This window comes from Phlebotomus argentipes, unplaced genomic scaffold, assembly GCF_947086385.1.
Source record: "Phlebotomus argentipes unplaced genomic scaffold, Phlebotomus argentipes genome assembly contig_6, whole genome shotgun sequence".
Classification (NCBI taxonomy): Eukaryota; Metazoa; Arthropoda; class Insecta; order Diptera; family Psychodidae; genus Phlebotomus; species Phlebotomus argentipes.
Window position 1 is genome coordinate 1,001,107 of NW_026776145.1, and position 26,396 is coordinate 1,027,502.

General features: G+C 39.6%; 1 protein-coding gene across 1 annotated transcript; it reads left to right on the top strand.

The window, feature by feature from the left end:
* The first annotated feature begins 3,863 nt into the window (after positions 1-3,863).
* Positions 3,864-24,212, top strand: LOC132257231 (gustatory receptor for sugar taste 64b-like). The gene is made up of 4 exons (XM_059754069.1): positions 3,864-3,950; positions 22,235-22,987; positions 23,047-23,454; positions 23,519-24,212. The coding sequence occupies exons 1-4, from the start codon at positions 3,864-3,866 to the stop codon at positions 23,633-23,635; spliced, it is 1,365 nt and encodes a 454-aa protein (XP_059610052.1). The 3' UTR covers positions 23,636-24,212.
* The last annotated feature ends 2,184 nt before the right edge of the window (positions 24,213-26,396 follow it).

Sequence of the window (26,396 nt, forward strand, 5' to 3'; positions counted from 1 at the left end):
TTGTTCTCTCAAGTTAAAGGGAGGGACAGTCAATGGGCCCGAGGACACCTGCAGCACCTGAGAGGAGGTAACACACGAAGAAGACCTCATAAAGAAATGAGATTTTTCACAAATCTCGTCCAAGTGAATCCTGTTTAGATTTCTTCTCTTTTGTGCCCAAGTTTGTGCCGTGGATCTTCGACATGGGACGTCTTCGATGACTAAGACAGCAATTTTATGTTTCCAGTTTTGTTTGCGCACAAAACTGACGAGATCCCAACCCTGATTTTTTTTGTGATGGACAGAAATGAGAGAAAAGATTTTGACTTTGCTTCGCCCTTAGTTGAGTTTACTCAGGGATTTGGTAAGGTTGATGGGCAGAGGAAGACCTTTTTTGTGAGTTGAAAGGCATAGCCAACTATAAAAAAGGATGTGTTTCACTCTCATTTTGCACAGGTTCAAAATTTTCTATTGCGTTATGTGCATAGCTTGTGTTATGTATGTTTGGAAGAAATAAAATAGTTTTTAGCGCTGATTTCTTGGCTCGAGCAGATTCGACGCGTTTCTCTCAGTGTAGATCGTCCAAAATGACTCATAAAATGGCACAATAATGCATTCCACCATTAAATGACGAGTTTGGGTAAAAACTCCACTCGTCTTTGCAAGCCTCATCAGCACAAAAGCGAATTAAGAGTTGAGATTTTACACCTCTGAAGATGATTTAATAAAATTTCACTCTTTATTCACGGATCAGTGTGCAATAAAGAAGGGGATAAAGAATTGAGTGGCAGAAAATATGCATTGATTGCTACTGTTTGGCAGTCTTTCGGCAAAACTCCCCATATCAATGGCATGAAAATTAATCGCGAACAATGAATAAATTTGTGGTAAAATCTGCAATGCAGAAAAATTTATGAATTGTCATCCAACAGGTATAATAAATTGTGGAAAAAATGCAACCCCAAGACCAAATACAGCGTGCATAAACGGCTCAAAGGAGCTGTTGCACAACAATGAATGAATAATTGCGAATTGCCAGTAAAAGGATACCGAAGAAGGATCGCACAATAGAAGAGGTAAACCTGGAGGCTGCGCTCCCTGCCAGCGCGAATAGCAGCCCTGAATACAAGATTTATTATTAGAATGACATAGATTTGCATTCATCAGGAGGCAACGTCGTTTATTTGCTTGCCAAAACCATTTTGATGAATCACCGTGTCTCAATGGAGCAAAAAATTGTATCAGCCAAATTTGCACGACTCTCACTTTTCCCATTGTGTGCAATTCCCAATGCGTCGCGTCGCATCTTTTCCGAATTATAATTTTGCAGTGATTAATTGACGAATTATGCGATAGCAATTTTTGCTGAAAATCAAATGATATGCAGATTTTTTGGGGAAAAAGACTCGGAAAGCCATCGTCATTCGAGCTGTTGGCAACTGATGGCGATCGGGAAGGGGTTGAAAATGCGTTGCGGCGAGAGATAATAAATCTTCTGCAGTGTTAATTTTATTTGGGGTCTTTCTCCATCGTCCAAAATGCAGCACCATTCAATTTGCACGCGAAATAAATCATAATCATATCCTAGACGATTTTGAGGGTGAGTTCGAGAATCAGAAATTTTCTGGACGCAAGAAATAAAATATTTCAGTACGATTCTGTCAAAGGATTTCTGGGAAAGTGAAAAAAATGAGAAGCAAAATACAAATAAGCGTCACTTGTTGATTACTTGAAAGGGTTTTTGTGTGTATTTTTCTGTGACTTTGTAAAAAAAAACACATAAGTTCAGAAAGAAGCGAAATGAAACTGTTTGTCAGTCTCATCAGCTCAATCCTCTCTCGATCTTCTCGAAGATTGTTTATGTTTTTTTGTCGAAGAGCCGAATTAATGACAAAATGCTATCGATCGCAAGCCATTCGCCGGCAGCCTTTGAAGCCGTCCAGATCTTTTATTATCTGACTACTACAGTTATCGCTATTTGTCAAATGGATTAGTCACTGTCTTCGCGCGGCTCGACTAATCTTCTTGGAAGTGTGCCCAAAAAATTATATATCAATCTGGGAAAAAGTAATTTAAATGTGGCCATAAAATCTCACAATTTTCTCGAATCAAATGTATCTTAAATTAGTGAGCAACGAGACTCTGAAGCGCAGTGAAGAGAGTGAATTTTGTGTATGGGAAAGAGGAGTAATTATGGTGTTGCAGAGTAATTTACATATTTTCACACTTACTCATCACTTTGGGCTGGAAGTTGTATTGTTCATACGGTGAGATACCCCTTTCGGTGCTCATGTGGAGTCGTAAGTCATTTACGGGCCATCAAATAAATTCTTGGCCACCGTTTATCATTGGAGAAAAACCCATATAAGGCATCCATTAACGCATGTAAATAAATAAATTCAAATTAAGTGAACATGCATGTAGAGTGACTAACGAATAATCGAAGAGGTCGTAAATATGGGAGCATCCCTCCTTGCACAACCCAGAGAAGAACACCCCTTTTGACAGAGCGCTTCTTGCAGACTCCTCGACCATGGAGTCTATTATACACCGTTTTGTTGCCACCACACAATAGATAACTCTTTGATTTCCATATAAATTCACACTTTTCGTTTAATTGCGGTTGCGGAACAATGAATTATTGAAATGTTTTGGGGTGAAATGTGAATTCGCCACGTTAATTGCTGCGTATGAGCTGGAAAACCGGGAGTGAGGAGATGAAAATCGTGTCATGTACAAGACATATATCATCTCCGTTAAACCTAACCCCAGCCTGAGGCACGGCAATAAAATTAAAATGCAATTAGCGATTTTAAAACGTATAATTTTGCACTTTACATCACCGAATTGTTTGTTTCTACACACATGTTGCTCAAGAGTTGGGGTTCATTTAATTCAATTGAGGGCTTGAAAAGTGCGTGTTTAGATACACTTTGATACAAATCTTAAGAGCCATTAGTTTAGAGGGTTTTTATATGTATATGAGGACTGATTTTCTTATTTCGATAAAGTGCTTATCAAAGAATGAGAAGATCAAGAAGTTTGATTTCGATTTGTATTGTGGATCTTTGAAAAAACTTTCCCATTTCTTTCACGCCCATTTGTTGCATGATTTATGATTTAATCTCTGTGTCCAACAAAAGAGTGGAATAATTAGCATAAATCTAATTTTCCTATGACTGTTCTCTTTCTCCTTGTCTCCCAATCCACTTTTATCGGAATTTCGTTAACTTTGTTTCAGCCAGACTTTCTATTTGGATATAAAACTCCGAAATTCAGTAATGAAATGAAAATTACCCCTGGAGTCATCTGTCTGTGTATCTAAAGTTATGCTTCTGTGATACAAAAATATTTAGTGTATCATTTTCTGGCTATGAATTTACATTAAAACTGCCCGCGGCGACACCAAACATTGCGCATCCCGATCGCATATCCTGGCTGATGAGCTTCCCTCCCTCGCGATGGAAACATATGGGATTGTGTGCCTTTCGTGGAAGTTCAAATAAAACACATCGCATTGATATGAGATTCATTTGAGTTTTCCACTCACAAAAGGCTGCTCACGTCAGTTTCTCACAGTCTGAGCACTCTTCTTTGCCTCAAACGCCCGCCACAGAGCCAAGAGTGGCACTCGGAGGGCTGAAATTTGTTGTTTTCATATGCTAATTTGCCCTCCTCCGACAGCCAACATGAATGCGACTCCAATCCAAATATGAGAGATGTTCCCTGCTTGATTGAATTGCCGTGCCATCGAAAAGCCTTCCGCCGAATTGAGGATGCTTTTCGCGTCCTCGGGAGTGGGTGTCATCCCATGAAAGTGACATGTGCCATCCGCCCATTCCGCCACCCAATAACCATGTATAGAAAGCATATTTATGGATGAAATGGTGCTCAATGGCAAAATTGACGAATGCGTTTCAACTCCTTTCACAGCCAATCTCGTTGATGATGATGGCAATTGTTTCCAAAAAGTAAACAATTACCGGGGAGGAAATCTGCGAGATAAAATGTAATTTAAGATTTGTGGAGGGTGTACGGAAAAGGGGTGACGCAGCCACTTCATTTGCATATTTACTCTCAAAGTTCCTGATTGAATTTCATGTTTGCCTTGTCTCTAATTCATGTCATTGCTCAAATAATCACATTTGAATAATGACCCATCAATTGGGTTAGCATTTTTCCACCCTTCGAGAGATTCGAGACACTTTGCAGAAGAGTAAAGCGGTTAAATATTTAGACACATAAATGGACAGATGATTCACGTTAATTGATACGAATAAGTAAATTTTAACATTACTTGAGGGTTGAAAATAGATTTACCAGCAAAAAATGCACATTCTGGGTGTTTGGATTTCATTGACTGGAAATTGAATGAAGCAAATGAACAACAATCATCGCAGGCTTTGCTCAATACTTCAGTCAGAGGAAAACAGGAAGTATCCTGTGATGTGGCGACTGACAATGTTTCACTAATTACCGCCTCAGTGCTTATTAATAGAGGCGAATGAGGGAGTGAACTGGAAGAGGGTGGTTTCTGGAGACAAGGCAGCGGTTACTCACTGGACAATGTCAAGAGCCACAGTGTCTGCTCTTGATTGCTCATTGGGCTTAATTAAATGAGATTGAGGGCATAAAGAGATGCTCCTCGTCGGTGTCATCATCGTCATCGCGGCCTCTTCACCATGAATAGACCACTGATTGTGCCTTTGACTCCTGGGAGGCATCATAGCTCAGGACAGGCGAAATAGTTTCCCTCAGATGGATAATTGGATAATTACGGCGATGGACAGGAGTGGGAATTGGCGCAAGATCTGACACAATTGCAACAGATCGTCGATATGAGTGTAAACAAATTGTGTAGATGCCAATTGCTAAATGTGCGGTCAATAAACATAATTTATGCTGTACTTCAGCAGACTTTTGAGTCGTTTTCGCTTCGCTGACTCCCCAATTGTTCTGGCCAGAGTGATGAGGTTGACAGTGACGTGTGACCAACTTGTGGAATTATTAGCATTTTAGCTTGGCACACTTTCCAGCTTTACCACAATTCTGCTCTCCCATTGAAATTTTGTCGCTCGATTGTCTGCAAATTGCCTCAATTTTGTACTCGATGCCTCTCCAAGTGTTTGCTCTGGCCGACAAGGAAGGCATCTTCTTCACGCTTCTTGAGCACACAGAATTTCGGGGCGATGTGGTCTGAATGTCATGGGAACTTGTCATATCAATTCATACAGATAACGCACCCATAAACCCACCATTTGGTCACAATTGCCTTCTCACAGTAAATCAAACAGCCTTCCACCAATTAGAGTGGCTCGAAAAATTAATCACACTGAAATATTTGGATTTGTTGAAATTTCAAGAATGTCAATCATGCTTCCCCATCATAAATCACGTGCAAAGCGGAACGCATTTCCATGGTTCTCGCCAGTGGAATCGATAATTTTAATCCTGGGTATTAAGAGCAATGAAATTAGCAAATGTAACAAGAGGAGTGGATTCATAATGGTAATTGCAGAAGATGAGAAATGTAGTCAAAGTTGGCAAAGATACAATTGAATTTAATTTTGATACTCTCAGCCACTTCGGGGTGGATAGACCGCACAGTTGAAATTTAATCTTCTTTTACCTTTGGGAAATACAAGGCCAACACAGACTGAAAAGTCACTTTCATGATCATTCCTTTATCATCAGACACTCTGGCAACTTCTCCGAGAGGAAAGTATTCACAGTTTTACATGGGAAACTGACACTCTCGCTGTCTGGAGTTGAAGGCGGACAATTTCTGCAGAATTGGGCGTAAAAAACTGAATTTCATCAGAATCCATGAAGTTATGTCCAAAGTTCAAACTAATCATTTGCATTGAAATCATTCAAAACTCGATGCTTGAAATTTGTAACTTTCAACCCCTTGCAAACAATCCACTAATATCTTCGGGTAAATATGAGTTTGGCAAAGTTGTATAAAACTACGGTGCAAAGTCAGTGAAAGAGAAATCCTTTTCCCTCCAAAGTGCCAAAGCGATAAAGACTTTCCGTCTTGCAAGTGAGCCGTGAGGAGAGATTTCTATCTTCAGTTGTAGACTAATTAGAAAATGTGTGCTCAAACGAGAGGAAAAAAATCAACAGATTAGTGAAGGTAAATCCTCTTTCTCTGGATCTCTTTCCTTGAAAGAAAATTGGGTTTAAATATCACGTTAATTTAAGGTTATTATTTTCCTACTCCCAGAAAGGGTAATTTCTTGGCCTTCACATCAAACAATTGGCGCTTGTTGGATTTTCCGCTTAATTGTTGAGGCCGCAGGAAGGGTTGACATCTCAACTGGAACGCGAAAGAATTTTTAACTGAGGGATTTGGGGTGCACATGGTGTGGAGGGCTGCTGGACTCTCCAATGTCGCATGCAAATGAAATTAAATATAGAAAACAATCGAATGCTCAAAAAATAGCCTCCATCGAATGGACCGTGTCCTGCGAAACAAAGCCCCGGTCTGGGACTCGACATGCGTGTGTCAACGATTTAATTAAAAAAGTGGACAAAAGGGTGTGAACAAATGAACTTTTCAGGAATTTTTATGGTCAGAATTTCCAAATGAATCCTCCTCAATACGCTTCCTCTGGCACAATGAGCGTCGGCTATATAAAATGAGGTGCTTTCCACATTTTCTGCAATTCACTTCGTCCCGCTATTTCATGTGTACGATAGATTTAATGGAATTCGCAGTCTTGGCAAAATGCTAAAAAAGTGAGGGTGAATTTGCAGATGTGAATGAACTCTAGTGAAATTCTCATTAAAGTGAAAGAATACATCTTTTATATGGCTTTAATATGACTTCAATTCTACTCAGTGATATATACTTCACCGTGCAGAACTCGTCAAATATTTTATTGCTGCTTCCGCTGAAAAAATAATTTCGTTGTGATCTCTGGCGAGCATAAATTTCCCCCCGGGATTTTCACCGTCATCGTCCCATGAAAATCAAGGTGCAAATTCGTTATTTTCGACTCTTATTAATACAAAGTCAACCCTCGTAGTCGGATGGCTTCTGATAAAATTTTATAGATGCATGATTACGCGGAACATGGGAACTCTTTACACTTGACTTCATGTAGAGAAAAGAAGACAATTTATTTGGGGAATAGAGATGGTCAGGTCCTTTACAGTGTTCATGGATTTTCTCACAACAATATAAACATTTTATCATTTTATTTGTGAAATTGAATTGTCTACCACAACATAAACATTTCTCTGTGCGTTTTAAAGTCAAATATTGTTGTTGAGTGTTGCAACCCCTTTCATTTCCCCCCTAAATAGGAACACAATGTAATAAATTGTAAAATAGAGTATGCATATCACCAATTAATCACTGGAAATTAAATTTCTCACTCTGAGACCACCGTTCACGGGTCGTTTTGTTTGGAAATTGATTTAATAGGAAGCGGAAGTTGGTCAACATAAATTTCAATTTTACGAGCCAATTTGCGATGGTATCTTTTTACTGTAACAAGTTCAAGAATATATACAATCCCTCACTCTTGGCAGTGAGAAAGTATCTGAAATTCATTTTAATTGGATCGCACAGAGGGAGAATTGTGGATGAATTTGATGAGGTTATCTTATCGACAAGTCTCACTGAATTGCTCTTTCAATTTTCGTTTTCGGCGGTATAGATTATTTATGAGGATTAACCGCCACCGGTGAGAAACGCTTCTCTCGATGCGGGATGACGCTACATTTTCCACAGGTGTGTGTGCCTTACCTGTACCCTCGCTATTCCGTATCTGTCTCAGACACAATGGGGAAGCGTCTCATGCAAAAGTTCACAAGTGCTCTCCAAACCGTGACGATTCACAAGGCGAGAGATTAGGGGTTGAATTGAGAGCAGTCACGATGGTGTAACCCAAAATTTATGCTCGAACCCTCGCACAAAAAATATCTCACCACCAAATATTTACAAGTGAGCACAAAAGTCCTCTCCTGTGCGACATTTGCCTCTGCATAATCTCATTCACTTCGGGAATCTTTTCTTGTTTTTCCTCCTGAGACATCCATTGTGAAGAGTTTTGTCAATTGCACCCCGTGACAAGATTATCCTCAAGTGTACATGAGTGTGCATATTTAATTTTCTAGCAATTTCGCCCTGAAAAATCCACTCGATTGTGGCCATAAAGTTGCACTACTCACCCAGCCAGTATTTCGTGAATACGGTGACAAATTAATTTACTGGAATATTTGCATTCGTCTGAGAAGACACATTTGGCATATTCGCAGAGAGCAAGAGCAGAGGTCAAGACTCGTGGATGAATAACTGAGAATCTTGATTATACAAATGTCTCGTGAGACTCCTTTTTTCGGTAGCACCCTTTGATACTCCATGAATGCGGGTTTTTTATCCGCCTATTACATTGTGTGTAGATGCTCCCGTATTATTGAGACGCGAATTTCTTATTGTTCGATTATGTAAGATGTCATGTTGAGAGGCAAAGCCGTTGTCGAATCCGTCTTATCTTGATAATTGTTTGATTTAATAAGACCTGAGTCTCAGGGTCAAAAAATTGTGTTTCATTTTATTTTAAATTGTTTGAAAGACATTTTTTAAGCAGTATTCTTATGCAAAATTAACCGTTCATTTGAACTGTATAAAACAGTAGAGTATCTCAAGCAACTGCCCAGATCGAATACCACAACGCATTGTTTCCTAAATGATACATTGTACAATCTCCCGTATTCTTGGATCCTGCATCCTCAATGCTATGAGGAACATATTGTTGCGATCAATTGGATGACAAAAAATATTCACACCGCTTCACAAAGGAGTATCTCAAGTGCGAGCCGACAAAATGATACAAGCATTAAACATTTGAGAGATGATGCCAGAACAATTCTTTAAAGTGCTCATCAGGCACTTTGATGGCGATGAATAGACATACTTGAGGCTGGAATTTTGGCTGGGCGAGATGGAAAGGATTCGGAGAGGCCCATTTTGCTTTTGTGCGTCTTTCAATGACAAATATCAAATAACATCCATAGAGACGATCCCATTTAGTATAATCGCCATATTATCAGGATATCTCTGTGTGCCTCCCGGTCTAGTTTCCCGACGTATCGAGTCCCTTTTCGAGGTAATTTGATTCAATTGTCTCCAAAAACCACCTCCACGTCCTTTGTAGGCCGCTTGGGAGGTTGTGAGAAGGTTCATATGTGTAAATTATCAGCAATTCGTCATGCTTTTACCCAACAAGGAGATGCGTTTATGTAAATTCCTCGATGATGGATAAAACAACCATATATCAGTTGGGGCACCCTTCGGAATGAAATAGAGGAGACAGAAATTGGAGATTATTTGTTACGATATCAAATTTATAAATGCCGGGTGCGCTGTATTCCCTCGGAAAAAGGGATAATCATCTCTACGACTGATGGTGGTAATTTTCAATTTCAACATTCCCATCATTGTATGCAGATTTCTATCCCCAAACAATCCGGGAGGTATCGGAGTTTGTCACCCTTCATTTATCAATTTTTCGCGCTCAATATGAAAATATACACAATTCCCGGTTCTGATTTGAATATTATTACCGCATGCAGATATTTCCTTTCATTCCAAATATGACTCCTATAGTGTATTTGCATATTTATTTACTGTGTCTCTTTTTTCTACTTCTTATCAAACCCAATTGGACTTTTTCCATCACAATTTCTCATCTTGCATCTGCAGAGACGTGTCGTGAGGGGTGATTTTTTCCTCCCTTGGGTGGAAATGAATACCCATCGCCACCCAGAGAGACTCAATATCATTCATTTCTTCTCTTTTTTCTACCATCTCGATTTGAGCAGGGTTATCACGGGGATAATTCTAATGATGGCCATGCAGTTGAAGCGTGAAAATCCATAGGCTATGTCGGAACTCCCCAAATGCAACTTTTCCGGGGTCTTAGAAACTAAGCAGCATGACTAATCGAGGTTAATACATTATTTTTATTTACTAACCGCACACCGGTGGAAGACATCGTTATTGATTGCTGGATGTAATTCATACTCTCTGTCTCAAAATCTCTTTCTCACAGCATCGGAATGAGGAGAGTGTGTTTGAGAAGTCTCAATGAGCTCCAATTAGACGATATTCTTCCGTCATTCACCATTGTTATGCTCTCCGGTCGCGGCAGAAGAAGGTGAAGTGCTCATTGTCCTGTGACGAATTATAAATAATTGATCCCATTTATATTAGTAATCCACACTGAAGAGTCTTCTCTGCACCGCCTGTGATTCACAGTATCTCTTAATTCTGTGTCATACCATTTTTCAAAATCCGTATTGCTCGTTGTTAATTTCCATTGTCCGAAAGATTTATTGGGTTCTACTGGATATTATAGAATTTATTGAAAAATTCCAGTGTGCTGTAGGAATTTCTAGGGGAAATTTTGGTTCATTAAACGAATTTGATACAAACACCATTTTTCTTTTAATTATTCCCATTGTTGTGGATCTTCCTTCAATAATTCACTAAATTCCATCCAGCGACTGCTCATAAATTTTAATTGTACAGTACAAAGAACAAAGGCAAACTATAAGAAGTGGAAGGACACTTTGAGCGGAAGGAAACGCAAAAAAACTAAATAAATTTCTCACTTTATGACTCAAATTGAGATGAGCAGGAGCCATAGAGAATTCTGGAGATGAAGGAATCCCCTCGAAGGAATCTCTCTTTTGGGGCGTCTTTAATCCAACATGCACATTATCACCCTCATGAATATGTATTGTGGGCAAAAAATGACAACTTTTGCCTCCGCTAGTAATTCAATTAATTCCCTGTCGCTGCTCTTCCAGGATAATCTCATTCTTTTCGCTGTTTTTTTTGTCAAATCTGCCGGCTTCTCAAGGGAGCTGCATTTGTGGGCAAAAAAATTCAGTTACCCTGTGCAACGAATCATAAATAATTATTATCTCAACAATCGGTGTCGTTAATAGCTGAACGATTCTTAGTTAGCCCCTGGTTTCAATCATAAAACGCTGTAATTTCCGATAAATTTTCCGAGAAGGAGGAAAATGCTGTTAAATTTGCAGGATATGATAAATATTGTTTTTGCAATTTTATAGGATTTTTATATGTATTCCATATGAATTTCCCCTCCTTTGCACATTTTTCACGTATATTATAAAAAAAAATTGAATAAGAGAATGAAAAATTTTATAGTTCTCTCCAGCGTTGCACGAATATATGTATGAAATGAAATTTAATGGGAAATCTTTCCTGATATTAGTTTATTTTTATTATATGATGGGTTTTCATGTGGGAATAAATAAATATTTTGCAGAGATTTCAACCATTTTATTGACACTCAAAATTCAACTATAAATTATCCTGGAATTTATTAAAATTTATCTGTCAATTATTTCAGGACGAATCGCGATTCCTTTATGCATTTTGCGTTGGTGGTGGAGGATTTGTGAGAGAAGGTATGGACAGAGTTTTGCGCGAGTGTGAGATTCATAATTCACGCAATAAATATCACATTTATGGTGTCTTTACGTTTTTCGCTACATTAACCCTTTATCCCTGCATATGAAGAGGTATTTTGGACAAAAGGGAGAAGGTCATTAAGGGACGGATATATGGGAAGGACAATGATTTTGCTATTCATAAATACACTTGCAAAGAAGTGACTTTCGCTGGCAAACATTGGACAACATCGACAAATATCCCGGCAATTTTAACCCTCTCTCGGATCGTCACGATGAATCAAAATGCTAAATTATACAGTTGTCTGTATTTCGTTGCTGAAAATATATTAATGTCACATTGTTGCGCGATGATGAATCTCCCAACATCCATTTGGCACCCACTCACCGTGCAATGGGCCCACGCAAAGAGCATAAAAGGGTGGTTCATCATTCACCCCGCATTTCAACCCTTTCTCGCCTGTAATTGTTCCAGTAGATAAATTAGGCATCTGGAAAGTTTTCAGTCCGGAAACTGCATCAAGCGCTATTGTGGCGAAGGAGAACAAAAAGGTATAAAATTTGAATATTTATTGGATTTATGAGCTGTGGCTGTGTTGCAGGGATGCTGAGCAAGTATATTGAGAAAATGCCACTTCATCGGCGTATCAAAGTGAAGCGATGAAGTCACTGTGGCGAAATTTAATTAACAAATTTACAGGGTTGGAAGCATTTTGTGGTTGCCTTAAGCTGAGAAGTGTTTTCTTGATAATAAAATAAATTTTTACGGTGTGGGCAATCATGTATGATTTCTTTTATAAGAAAAAAAACATAATTACTAGAGAGTTTCATGAATTTAGGAAAAATCTATACTTTATTTACAATTTTTTGGATTCAGTAAAAGATCAATATTCAAAGCTTGGGTTTTACTGGGCGCATGAACACACTCTGAATCTTTTATTATATATGTTTCTCTGAAAAGACTTCCCCTCCACTCTTAATATCGGATAACCAAGTAAAAAACGATCTATTAGGCAATTGATCATTTTCCACATTAGGACCGAGATCGCAGCAACAATGAGAGGCTTCAGCATCTCGTCTCTCATCATCTCAAGTGTGACACAGAATCGAAGAGGCTGCGTGAGCGGGGAACGAATTGAACACTTGTGCAGCAGCTCCCAAGTGTAGTCTGTAGGCCTGAGTCCAATGCAGACAGGAGATATACTCACCATCCAGCACACGGAGTGTTATTCACATCACGATTCAGGGTGTTTACCTTTGTTCAAGGTCAGTTTTACAAACGATTTTACGTTGTTGCACTCTCGGTCGTGTAGAAAGAGAAAAGAGTCTGTTTACGATATCTCCCGTATATGCCACATATATAGCATCCACTATGTATTTAAGCATCTCGCTGGGCTCTTGGTGTTTATTTTGGTTCTCCTTCTTCTCCTCTTCGGTCTTATGGCTTTCCAGTTTATTTAATTTTCTCCTATACGATTTATATTTTAACATCCATTTCGTTCTCTGATTGTTTTGCCTCGCACTACGCCTGTTTGGTAAACGGAAGACTTTGCATGTTGGCCTAAGTGTTCCTCGTGCAGGCCATTCCAGGGTGGATGGTGACTTCTGTGCAGTGGCCCAGAGCTAACTTTGCTCGCGAGACAATTTCAGGCCTTACACTTCAATTTGCCACTGCACACTGCGTTGGATATAATAATCATGTTTCACTGGCTTTTATGACTTATCATGGTGAATTGCATAATAATTTGTGCGAATGAAGACAAGGGCGGGGCGGAGAGGCCCACGAGGGAAACAGATGTAATCTCAAAGTCTTCCGCAAATTTAAGACTCTTTGCTCGCGTTTTGGCGACTTTTCAGAAACGAAAACGCAAATCCTTGTACAATCTACCAAACTCGATTTGGACACACTTGGGCCTTTTTTTGGCAACGTCACTACGCACACTTGTGGATCCAAAAGAGTTTTTCAGCACATGTCAGATGTCTTTCGTTCCTCTTCTGTTTGTCCTCAATAAACACATCTCAAGTGTCGATGGTGTGACGATGTGAGACTCGATCCCGAGACTTGCAGTGGCAAGATTATGAATTTCTCCTCTCCTCGTCTGATATGATAGCAAAATAATAGAAATTATGCATCACGGTAGTGGATGACTGATGCCCTGGAGGTTCTCGAGGAGGGAAAAACCTATTCTTCATTTCTAATCATATATCGTCAATTAAGCCTTAATTGCTTGCTGCGACAGAGAGTCGAGCCGGGCTGCGGAGGGACGGTCGAGGAGAAAGAAGTAATAAATTGAAAAGATTACATGAAAAACAGCCCATCATCATCATTATCAAATCAAAACAGAAGCCAAAACGTCATCAACGTACAGCCTCCAACTCTTGTTTTTATGCCCATCGACAATCCCCATGCTTGCTTTTATTTTATTGTTTTATGTACATCCACCCAAATTAACGTACGCCGTAAAGTGCGCCTCACCATCCATCTTATTATTGTGATTAAAGGAGAGAAGAGAGAAAATAGACTGCGAGATGAGAGGCAGTGCAAGTGAACAGAAGAAAAGACTCAAGAGCGCGGGCAAAAAAGGCCACTTCACCACAAGAAGCGTAAATGTGTGGATATTCGATTTTAATTTATGTTTTGTGGCCTCTTCAGCATCTGGAGAAGAAGACCATTTTATCTTCATTTCTCTGGCTGGTTTTGGGTGTTGTATCTGAGATTTGACGCTAAATTTGCACCTGATTGGAGTTGTGTTTTAAAACTTTATATGTTCATATAGTTGGGTTGAAGGCTGAAACCGAAGGCGTTCAGCCCACGCCGCAGTTGCAAACAGAAGCTCTCTGATGGGTTTCATGATTGATAACTCGAGAATAGAATCGAAAGGCGAGCGAGAGAAAAAGGCATTAAGTAAAACGAACACTTACAATATTTCTTTTTCTTCGCCCAACAGAGGCAACAGTTGCACGTGTTCATATTTTGTCGATGGACTCAATTCAACATCTCACCACGGGAGCAAAGATTTCAATTTTAAGGCGAGCCCAGAAGAGACCGAATTGCACCCAAGCCAAGTGTGACCAAGAGATGTTAGAGCGAAAACGTTATGTGATTTCTCTGAACGTCTTCTTATTGCGCTGCTAGATTGCCATACGGTAGCCCTTTTGATACACACTTAATTGCAATTGCCAGAGACCTCTTCCCTTGGGAGCCCAGAGCAGATGCGCGAGTGACTTTACAATTATTTAATTATTACGCAGCATCCATACCTAATTGTTCCCCAAGATGATTATTGTCTCGAGGAGCTGCACTGGAGGCGCTCTCGCGATGGTATCGCCAACCATTGGAGCCCTCGGATGCCCAGTCAACGCGGATAACTGTAATTTAATCACTTTTATTTTTACACAGTTGGTCCAATTGTATAACGGGGCTTTAGGTGATTACCTTACTCACAATTAATGTCAAGTGGAATAGATAAAAGTAAATAGTTCCAGAGAAATCATTACGCGGAGGGTATTCATCTAATGTATTCCTCCACTGTCCCAGCTTTCCTTACAGAGGGAGTTCACGGTTTGAGTGCGTACCAGGAAGTGAAACTGATCATCACGGCTTTGTGCAAGAGATGCACTGGCAACGCAATATCCGATAAGAATTAATCAATACGGAGGATTATTATTTCGCAACATCCCATATACAATCTTGGAAGGGCAGTTCCTCTCCGAGTGATTGAAGTATAACGTAAGAAAAGTAATCGCAGTGCATGATTCGTTTCCATCTAACATTTTACAGTGCCTGAATAGTAATTAACACCGGCAGAATTGAAGAAATATTTGAAACCGTCCAGAATTCATTATTTTGTCAATATGTGAAATTTCAACGCAGTTTTCATACTGGCAACATATGTCACATATAGCAAATGATGCGAGAGTAGATCAATATTTTGTACTCAAATTACAACGCAAACCTATTTGACTTTCTGAAAACGTCCCATAAATCTTCTGAAAATATTTGCTCTCTTCTACGAGTCCTTCAAAAATACGCATCGAGAGATAACAATCCAATTTTTTGCTTCCACCACAGCATTTGCAAAAAAAGAGCAGAGAAAATCCTTGGTGTACGCTTTTAACAAAAGTATAAATTGTCTATAGAAAGGGGGCAGCAAAAAAACGAGCAGCGAAAGACTTTAAATGCTGGTCAAACAGAGATAACAGTCACTTTGGATGAGGATTGGAGTCGTCTACCATACACAATCAGCAGTTGAAGAGGTACCTAAAGGGAGCCCATTTCGAGTGAGAGACAAGTTTAGACACGTATTATCTTGTAAGAACCTTTCTGCCTCCGCGGGGTATAATTATTGTTCGGTGGTTGCATCTGAAACCACTTGTTGTGCGTCTAAGATAGAGACTCCGAGGCGCTGAGTAGGGCTCCGATCGAGAATCACGGCGACGATGGACTATATCTATCACTCGGGATGTATCATGCTATCGAGGGTCAAGTGGCCAAACATTGGCTCCCAAATGCGCGTCTTGTGGGGAATATTGAGTAGAAAACAGGTAGATAAGACAAAAGGCGTCTGGAGCTGGACTGAGTGTCTCTTGCCTGATTTTTTGGGTCTCCACTTTTCAGGTAACGTCTCGTCGCCTTATCTCTTTTTATGCCTTTTCGGGTTAGCTTTAATTTTAGATGCGCAGACCGGAATATAAAATATAGATGGTGAGTGATTTATACTTTTTGTGTGACCAATTTACCCTTCCATTGTCCGAAGGCGATACTTCAAGGATTTTCTCCGATGCTCACACCTGAGTCAACCTACGCGAAGCTTCACACCCTATGCATGACGCTCTTTTCGATGTCTCACATATCATCTCCGAGATATAGTGGTTTAATTGATCATTTTAATTTACAACCTCATCTCATTTTGCAATGAGGATCATGGCGGTTTTTTGCACATCTGCTGTGCAATGAAGACAGAATATTAACCCCACCAGCGCCTCTGCGATGCCGTGATACGCGAAGAGTGGAGGAAAACAGTGCTGCTGGAAAAAAGTGTTAAAAATAAACGTTAAAAACAATTATCAACAATAAATGGGAGACCAGCCAGTCTTCAACGTCTTTCCACGTCTCCCCCTTTCGAGATCGTTACGGAGAGCGAGAGAGTGAAAAAAGGTACAAAAAAACCAACACACATAAACATTAAATCAAGAATCAGATTGAAAAAAGGCCACAGGTGTTCAAATCCATCCCATTTGTTGGTGTTCACGAAGCTACGATCAATTTTACTTGAGATCAGAAGATCTGCATTTATATACCGGTCCTCCTTATATGCACTTCGTACACTTGGCCATTATATAAAATTTGAACTCCTCCACGAATACACCTACATTCGCAGCTCCCTTGCGGCGATAGCGTGGCAGTGAAGTTGGCCTAAGAGGTACAAAAGGTGTGTGTTGTGAGGCTTGAAGAAAACGTCTTGGATCTTGGCGTGTAAATGAAAATAATACGATGCCACACACGCAAGATACTTTAGCGATACACATTATTGTTGGGCGCAAAAATAAATTGAAATTCTGTATCCTGAAAATACAGATCTTCTAGGGTGAGTTTCCTTTTAAGTTCAATTTGGTTGGAGTTTCTGAAAAGCTTGAGATGATCGGAAAATACAAACTTAAGGGTGATAGAATTAATCCTTCTGACGTCACTGCAAATCGAAAAGCAAAAGCATGAACACACGGAACACCTTGAGTTTTTCTCCATAGCTTGCCAGAGGTTTGAGAGTGGGTGTACCCAGATCCAGATTTTCTTCTTAATACTCTTACCTGCGTGCGGAGAGATCATCTTGTGTGTAAGGTGGATGAGCAGAGGCAGACAAATTGAGGACCGGTTTATTTCTTCCCAGTGCTTCTTTCTTTGGTTTACCTTTTTTGTCCCTACCCTTCCCTCCATTTCTTGCACACCGTTCTCCAACTATAAATTCAGCATATAACTCTCATTATATCCACATCCCATTTATTATTGGAAGCCTATATATATGCGGTGATGATGCGTTTTTCTCTTTTTTCGTCACCAGAGCAGTTCCCTTCTGCCTTGGTGTCAATTGGTGATGTTTGTATCGCCAAATGACCCTTTCGCAAATCCTTTCAGCATCTTCTAACGTGCGCGACTCTGAGGACCAGAATGACAGATTATCATGTTGATGCAATCCGTTTAATTTACGATGGTAGAAAAGTCAGTTAACTCGGTATTAGGCAACACTAGCAACAAAGTGCAATTAATCGCATATTGACCTTGCTGGTGGATACATTTTGCATGGTGTACAAAAGTGTTTTTGCACAGCCAATATTAATCTCTTCCACTGAACAGCTGTGAACACGGCAAAATGTCTGTCAATTGATCATGCAAATTCGCCAACACCAAACCCATGCAGCATAAAATCAATATAAAATCCCCGAAGGGGTATCAGAACTTAAACAATAAGGTATGACAATATTTCACGATGATATGTCTCAGAATTGCAGTTAAACCTGAAACGCTCAGCAAAACTCAATCATGTGGAGCACTTTATCTCGCTTAACTTCATTTAGCTGAAAGTGGGTGGAACTGAATTAATTGCAATTTGTATACCTTCCAGTGAGATGGTAGACAATATATTTTTTCAATAATCACTTTGGCACTTCCAACGCGAAGCGACTTGTCATCTTTTATTACTTGATCACGCCTTGAATTGGTGGAGCTAAATAGAAATGTAATGATTTAAGATAGGCTCTTGAAGACTCTCCATATATCAATTACTCTGTTTGTATATTTTTCCAATCTTGTGTTCTGAATAAACATTTAGGTGGCCGAAAGCTTAAATCGCTTACTAAATATTGCGAGAAGAAACCTGTATCGAGCACACAGACAGGTCTAAGTCCCTTCGATGTTGGACTTTCATTTCTTTTTGCTCTCTCAACACACGGAAAGTTGGGGCCTCAGAGTGGATATTGAATTAAAATGAATGGCCCATAAAGACATCGTACGAGCAAGTAAGTATTAAGTACAAGATGGGACAAACACAGTCCTTTGGACATACTGAAATGACGGTGATTTCGACCTGGTGTAATCTCCGAGGCGGAGGCAGGCAATTAAAATCTCTGAATTAAATTAAAAGCACACAATCTGGGCGAGATGATAATACAATAAAAGGCCATTTTATGCTTCTGTATGTTGACTCCGATGAGGTGTGCACACATTTGAACTTCATATTTGTTATGTATGCTATGGGCTTTACAATAAAATACAATATAAATTCTGGAAAAAATGAGGAAAGAAAAGCCTGTAGTAAATAAAACGTCCAATCTTGCAGTAATACTCTTTTCTCTCTCCTCCTTTGGTGCGTTCAGGTGTTATATTCTTGCATCTCGAGAGTCGTTTCAGAGCTCATTTAAAATTCAATCCGTAACGAATGTGTGGGGCTACTGTATTACCCACACCGAGACTAATTTCGTATCATAAAAAACAGCTCGAAAGCATCATTTTATTTATACGCTACACGTCTGGAGGAGGCTCTCCTCGAAAACTGGTCTCTTCGGTATCATAGGCTGCTGCCAAGAGGAGCGATTATTCTCTGCTTTATATTCCAGCGCTTACACATATTGTATATCCTCATGCACAGAGGATTATTAACACCGGCCCATGTGAGCGATGGTGAGGTGGATTCGAGGAACGATGACCAAAACCGCAAGTTTTTGCTCATGCCAAATGTGTGTTGTAAGTGAAAAAGGCGAGGATGATGATGATGAATTTTGAATGTTACCAATGGATGTTCCTTGGGGTCTGGATTTGTGCCATATAAAAAAAAAATATGCAAAGAGTGACGCAAAATTACGTGGAACGAAATTTTCTCATCTAATACCCTTGCTAGACTGTACAAATCCCAATCTTCTTTTATTTCATATACTTTGGCGTGTCTGGTCGACTGTAAAAGCCGTTCGAAGATTGACCGTCCGACCACAGTTGCTAATTTTGTAATGTAATTTCCGCACATTCTCTTCCCGATTCAGCTCTTAAATAGTTTTCAATATCGCGTAGATTTTACAAAGTTTTAAATCCCTTCAGGAATTTAATAGGTAAAATCTCTTATTTGATGGGAGTTTGCATTTCAGTTTCACATTGATCCTTATTTCAAGATTACAATCTCTGATTTCTCAGTAAAATTCTATTCATATAGTCATGCAATCTTTCAGAAAGTAAGAAATTTTGAAGAGTTACAGGAGCTACTCTAGTGGCAATATTCTCTGAAAGCCATCTCGAAAAGTAATCGCGGTAAGCAACTCCTGAGCCGCGAGTTACTCCGCAGAATATTTTATAGAATTTTCTCCGGTGAGTACAAATTGAAATGTGGGCAATGTCTGTAAATCCTCTCTTTATGTTGCTAGTAAATTCAATTATTGCACTCATCCTCTGCCTCTGATTCTATCCGCAGCTTTACGTGTAAATTCTTAGCCATCTTTTGCCACCTCCTCAGAGAGAAGCAAATCCTCTCACCACGGCCGCAGTCACAGTGTCGAATGTACTTGAACTTGCACTAATCGTGTATGAGAGACATTATGCCGGTTGCACTTTTCATCCACGACAAAGTGTAGTGGTTTAAATGCGTTGTGACGAAAAAGTATTAAAGAACAGTGGCGACAAAATAAGATTAAATAAATTAGATGTTCATTTTGAGCAGCCAAGCGGTAAATTTGCAGAATATTGTCATTGGATTGTGTGGCAATTCACTTTTTTACGCTTTACCGTGAATTCTGCGAAAACCAAGCATCACAACAAAAGTATATTCGACCTGAGGGTGGTCACAAGGAAACCGTGGGTAATGGACTGAACTGTCTGTAAGCGGTTTTTGCTGTGAAACCATTTCATCTTTCACAATTATTCACCCTAATTAATCACTCACGGATGCAAAAAAATGGCTCGATATGAATCACATTGATATGCAAAGAGTGACACCATTGCTGAAAGGAGAATAATAAAGCAAATAAAAATATCATATAATTTTTTGCTACCACGTCTCATGTGGAGAAACACGAGAAAGGCGTGAAGCTTTTAGCTTGCAGAAAGCTCAACAAAGTGCAAAGGAGGGTCGCGCAATGTGCCAAGTGTACAGGCACGACTCGGGATATGTAAACAATTGTTTACCATTTTAATATCAAGGTGTCAAGTCACAATTCCCTCGACTAAAGTAACTATTGTCGCTGCACAAATATCCATTTACAACTCCAGAAGATTGAGAACTGTCAATCTCTTCTAGACACTATTCTATACTTTGCTGTTGCGTTTTTAGTTCTATAGGGTGGTGATCTTGTTGTTGTTGTCCCGTTCCTAAGTAGGTCGAAGGTAAATCAAATTTATACTTAATATGTCTCTACAATATGCTTTGGATTTGGTCACTTGTAAGCCCCTGTTTTCATTGTAGTGCACGATCAATAAATTTCCTTTGCTGTGAAGCCACGATAAAAAAGCGATAGATAAACAAAAGGTAATATTTAAAATTTATTTATGCACGTGAATCGTCACGAGTTATCCCCGGCGGCGACCCAATAACCAAGCAATCACAATTCTGCGACACACGATAAGTTGAAACAGCTGATTTTGCAATTGCACATGAGTAGTGGCTCGGTGTTTTATGACATGACCACACGCTGGAAGTGGAGTAATTTGACGTTCGCGGCAAATGCTTCCAGCTCTTTTGCCTACACTCCGCGCCGGACACTTGAGAGGTGCACATTTAGTGCTGTTTTGAAAATCTCTCGGTGGACACACCGTCATAATTCAGTGGCCCAATTTCTACACTTAATTGGTTGCAGCGCGTGGCCGCTCGTTTGCCTACCTACTAGTACAATTTTCCGCAAAAGTCAACCTCCGTGGCTGTTTTTACTTTTCATTGCAATTATTTTCATTTTCATTTCACATCCAGTTGCAAGTCGGTGTCTATGCCAAGCGCTGCCGCAGAGCCGGAGAGTATTCTCGCCGTGGCAGCTTTTTCTGCACGAGGCATGACGCGATTTGCGCGGTAGCGAGTTCACCGTGAGGTCCATTGAATTGGTAAGTATTGGTCGCTCGTGCGCTATTCACTTTTTATCTTGATTTTTTGGGATTGGTTTATTAGTTCTAGCTCGGCGATATCGATTGCCTTTTTGCCGTCTCGATTTACCACGAGATACAGCAAATCGCGATTAGTTGACATGACTTCAGGTTTTATCCCTTGCATGTGGTGAAGACTAACACCACCAGGCTGATGTCCAATAGTAAATCCACCATATACAGCACTGCAGAAGTAAGTAAATGAATCAAAGTACGGCGTGAGTTCAACTGCCGAGACCTTGAGGTGAAAACATAAGTGCATTTATCGAGTATTTGGACACCGGGCAATCGATGCCAAAACGAGCTAATAGATAATTTATTTGCAAAATTACGTCCTTATTTAAATGAAAATTGCTACTCTGAGTCTAAGTACCTCAGATGTTGCGGGTCGATTGAGTTAACCTGGCTGAATAGTCTCACGAACGTGGGCACAATGTTTATGTTTTGACTCTGCTTGAGCCCACAATCATTTAATTACACGACTCAAATGATAGTTGACACGAGCTTATAATTATATATAAATTAATGCGTTGTTTGCTACACTTTTACCGTTTCACTTCATTTTCACATTCGTTGAACAGGTGAAAATTATCACAATTTTCAGTTGAAAAGCAGCTCTGCAGATGGAAAAGTACCAGAAATCCAGTAGGTTTAGTTGGATAACGATGTGTAAATTATTTAGTTTAGATACACATATTTTTTGCTGTGTCTTCTTTAGAAATCCTCCTCAACCAATCCAGTGATACTTTTCACACGGCCGTTCGCTACATTCTTCTGATAGGACAACTTTTCGCCATCTTTCCGGCATCCGGCATTCTCAACAAGAACTCCAAGAAAATCAGATTTAGATGGATATCTATAAGGTCATTCTACTGCTCCGTTCTTATACTGTTCCAAATACTGAATTTTCTACTCGCACTACGGAGATTAGGAAAGTTGGGTATAAGCTTTTCAGTTTTCGCAACTGCATTTTTCTACTTCGTAACTCTCAGCGGTTCAGTAATCCTGTTTCATTTGGCCCGAACTTGGAACAAGATTGTAAGGAGAATCGAAAGAACTGAGATAACCTTTCTCCATGAACCGTATCACCAAGTCGGATGGCCTATGTATCGGAAGCTACGGCTAGTTGCTTCGCTACTTATTCTAGGAGCTGTTCTTGAACATGGCATGTACTTTATGGCAAAGTTTGTAAATTCTAGGACCCAACTGAAGCAGTGCAATTTGAAAGTTCCAATTTACGAACACTACCTGAAGACAGAACGGAGACACATATTTTCTGTTTTGCCATATCACATTGCTTTGGCATCGCTCATTGAGTGGTCAAACATTTGCAGTACTCTTTGTTGGTCCTTTCTTGATGTCTTCTTGACGCTCTTCAGTATTAGTATGGCTTATCGCTTTAAACAACTCAGCGATAGAATGAAAAGAGTTCGCTTCAAGGTAGGATATTTTTTAGATGTTGTTGAAAATTATTTTTCAGTGCTCTTTGTCAATTCCAGACCAATCCCGATACCTTTTGGATTGAGATCCGATCCCACTTCACGGAACTTACAATGCTACTGAATTATCTGGACAAGAAACTATCTAATCTGATAATGCTGATCTGCGGTAGTAATTTATACTTTATATGCCAGCAACTGTTCAACAGCTTCGAAGTACCTCCTGATCGTTTGAACACTATTTACTTCTGGTACTCCCTCATCTACATCATTACCAGAACATTGACGATGCTCTTCTTTGCGGCATCGGTCAATGAGGCCGCCAAAGAGCCCTACCAGATGCTGAAGGCTCTGCCGCATACATCGTGGAGTGTGGAGATCCAGAGGTTCTCCGACCAACTAATAAGTGAAGTAATTGGATTCTCCGGCAAGCGATTCTTCTTCATAACACGCACACTAATTCTGGCGGTAAGCTATTCCCTCTCTGACTGATTGCCTAATTTAATTATCTGCTTCTCATTTGTGGTGTCAGCTAATTGGTACGATTGTCACTTACGAACTCGTGCTTTTGGATCATGTGGCCGAGGCGCCAGAAGTTATCCAGCGGTCATGCCATGTTGCTTACATCGAGTCCAATATGACAAGCTAATCAGATGCAGCGCGGAGACTCTCTAAGTCAATTTCCGACCAACATCCAGCATTGAGCTCAATGTCATCTCTTGGATTAGTGCAGCACTGCAGCATGAAATGCAAGAAATAGTGATAATTATGAAATTGCATAAAATATTGCATTAGTGCTCGCGCGCGCAATTACTAAACGCTTGCAGTGTTTTGCCAGCATATTTAAGAAATTACCAAGAGATCGCCACTCTTCGCCGGGACGCAAAGTGGAAAAACGATTTTCTACGGCAAGCGACACTGACAAAAAAAAATGATCTTGTGGACATGGGTGAAGAACAACAACAGCGACACGGTGTAAAAATGCTCTTGCTGCTGGTTTTGAATTTCAGATAAAACACAATTTGCGGTTAGATGGTGCAATTGTTTTTTATTGAATTTCGTTGGCGTGATACGGAGAGAGGGTGTTTCTTGCCCGCCAGCACATCGTTGCTGCGCATCAGTCATTGGGCAATTGAACTAATTAAATTGCAAGCAACTCTTCAGCAAGAACTCGGTGTCCTTTGGCAAGTGATAGGCTAGATGGTTTGAGTTTTTTGTCTCTTAGCACACTAATAGCGGTAGAATTCATTGTGACTGTTGCGTAATATTCTCAGTACTCTGTCAATGTACATTTAATTTCTCAATAATATTATTTAATAATATGGTAAGTAAAGCATAATATACACCTTATACTACTTGTACCATAGTGCATGTGCAAGCGCTTCTCGTTGGTTAAGGTAACTTGGTAGGGAATTTTCTTTAAAATTGCAAATCTTTCGAGCTCAAATATTCACATAGTTATCAAGGAAATCTCAACGTGATTTAAATTTAGGCTGAACTATATCAAGGTATTGCAATCGTAACACAAACTAGAATTTATTCCTGAAAAATTCATAAGTTTCCTATAAATTTCAAACCTCAAAAATGCACATACGATCTCGGAGTTCAAAACATTAAATCTCTTTCCTTGTCTTGCCCAGTGTCTTTCGTCTTAAGCGCGGAGTTGGTGTTCTGACTCGCGTACATAATGCTTGGTTATATCTGATAGGCACATAAGTGCATGACATATACACTAGGTGCTGGTAAATAATATACGTGAAAACCTGTTGGAGGCACACGTGCGACTTGCGGCTTAAAAGTTCACGTTTTCCTCGACATAATCCACAATGATGATGTTAAAATGGTCCATGGAGGATGGTTTTCTTGAGTGCTTTGTATGCTCTTGGTGCGACGGAGAGATATCGCGAGTCTTGTGTTTAGGCCAAGAACAGTAGTTCCAAACCAATAAAATTAAACAGCAATGACCACACGATCTCGTGTGTAATACAACGACGTGCTTGTTCACTACACACAGAGCCATGACGAAAAATTAATAAGACCAACACTATCGGGCCCACAATTTGTTTATAGTTCAGTCGAAGGGGCATTTCATTTCATAACCTCTCAAGTGACAAAAATCAATAAATCTCGCTATTATGCATTGACTGAGCATTGGCAATTTTTCCCGCCAAGACTTTTGCACTTAAGCGTCACTCGGTGCACATTAGAACGTGATATAATTGGTTTCACGATGAGATTTAATTACCCCGCAATTAAGAAGTGAAATTGAACCCATTAATGAAATCTGCCTTAGGTGATCACCGCACGTCGCCACAGTCGCGTTCTGCAGCTCTTGTCATCGTGATTTTTTCCACCAACACTCTTTCTCGTCCACTCCTTGCCAGTTAAAGCGTCTGTTGCTTGCTGAATGTAAATATATGCATATTAAATATCAAAAGTGATGGCTTTTGTACGCTGTGTGAATCTCTTTAGAAGTCAGCTCTGTGTGTGCAATTGTCCGGTCCAAAGTAATCGCTATGGTGTATCCTGGAAAATTTGTATGCACGCAAGAGCGTTGTCCGCTTCTTTCTTTTCTGCCATATCAATAGTTTTGTGGTTGTCTTGCTGGTGATCGTATCGATTGTAAACAAAAAGAAGTAAATACAAATTCAGCACCACACTGTGAGCAACGTGTTTGAAATATTACCATATATTCTCAGCCTAGCATGGAGGAAATGGGGAAATTTTATTCATTGGATTAGAATTGATGCGCAAAGGCATTGGAGAAGTTGAACTAATTGTTCCATAATATCAAACTAATTTCCATAAGAAGTCATTGAAGGTGAAATTTTGAGACATTGTCAAGTTACTTGATTACTTATCATATTATTGTTGAAAGTAAAATCTTCACATATCGCATTTATGAGAATATGAAATTTGCCCGACACCTCGATAACTGTCAATAGCTGTAGTCATTTTATCGTTACTCGTGTGAGTTCTTTTGCTGTTTAGAATCAATATGGACAAATAGAATAACATACACGAAGATTGCTTTTATGGCCAGAAATTTTTATTCCTTTTCAAACATGTCAAGCAGTGATATGCCTTTCTCTACAGTGTTTTTACTGTGGCTGCGTTGTTTTCATTTACTCCAACCCAACACTTATTCGTGTGTGCAAGTGTTTTAAAACACCTCAAGAAAATGTTTACATTGTGCTGACAGACTGATCGAAGGAGTATTATTGTGTTTTATTGCTGCATCGTTAATAATGCTCAAAATCAAAACATTAGGAAAATTATCCATGTCTGCCACTAATGTCTATAACATTGCCTTCACATGAACATCGTGTTTATATTCTGTACACAATTGATAAATTTCCCTCTGCGTTGTCAAGAATTAATAATTACTTTCGACTCTGTATTCCACTCGT

Coding starts and splice junctions, on each gene's coding strand:
- LOC132257231 (XM_059754069.1), top strand. CDS start 3,864: ATGGTGCTCAATGGCAAAATTGACGAATGCGTTTCAACTCCTTTCACA. Junction 3,951..22,234: donor ATGGCAATTGTTTCCAAAAA/GTAAACAATTAC, acceptor TATTTAGTTTAG/ATACACATATTTTTTGCTGT. Junction 22,988..23,046: donor TGAAAAGAGTTCGCTTCAAG/GTAGGATATTTT, acceptor TGTCAATTCCAG/ACCAATCCCGATACCTTTTG.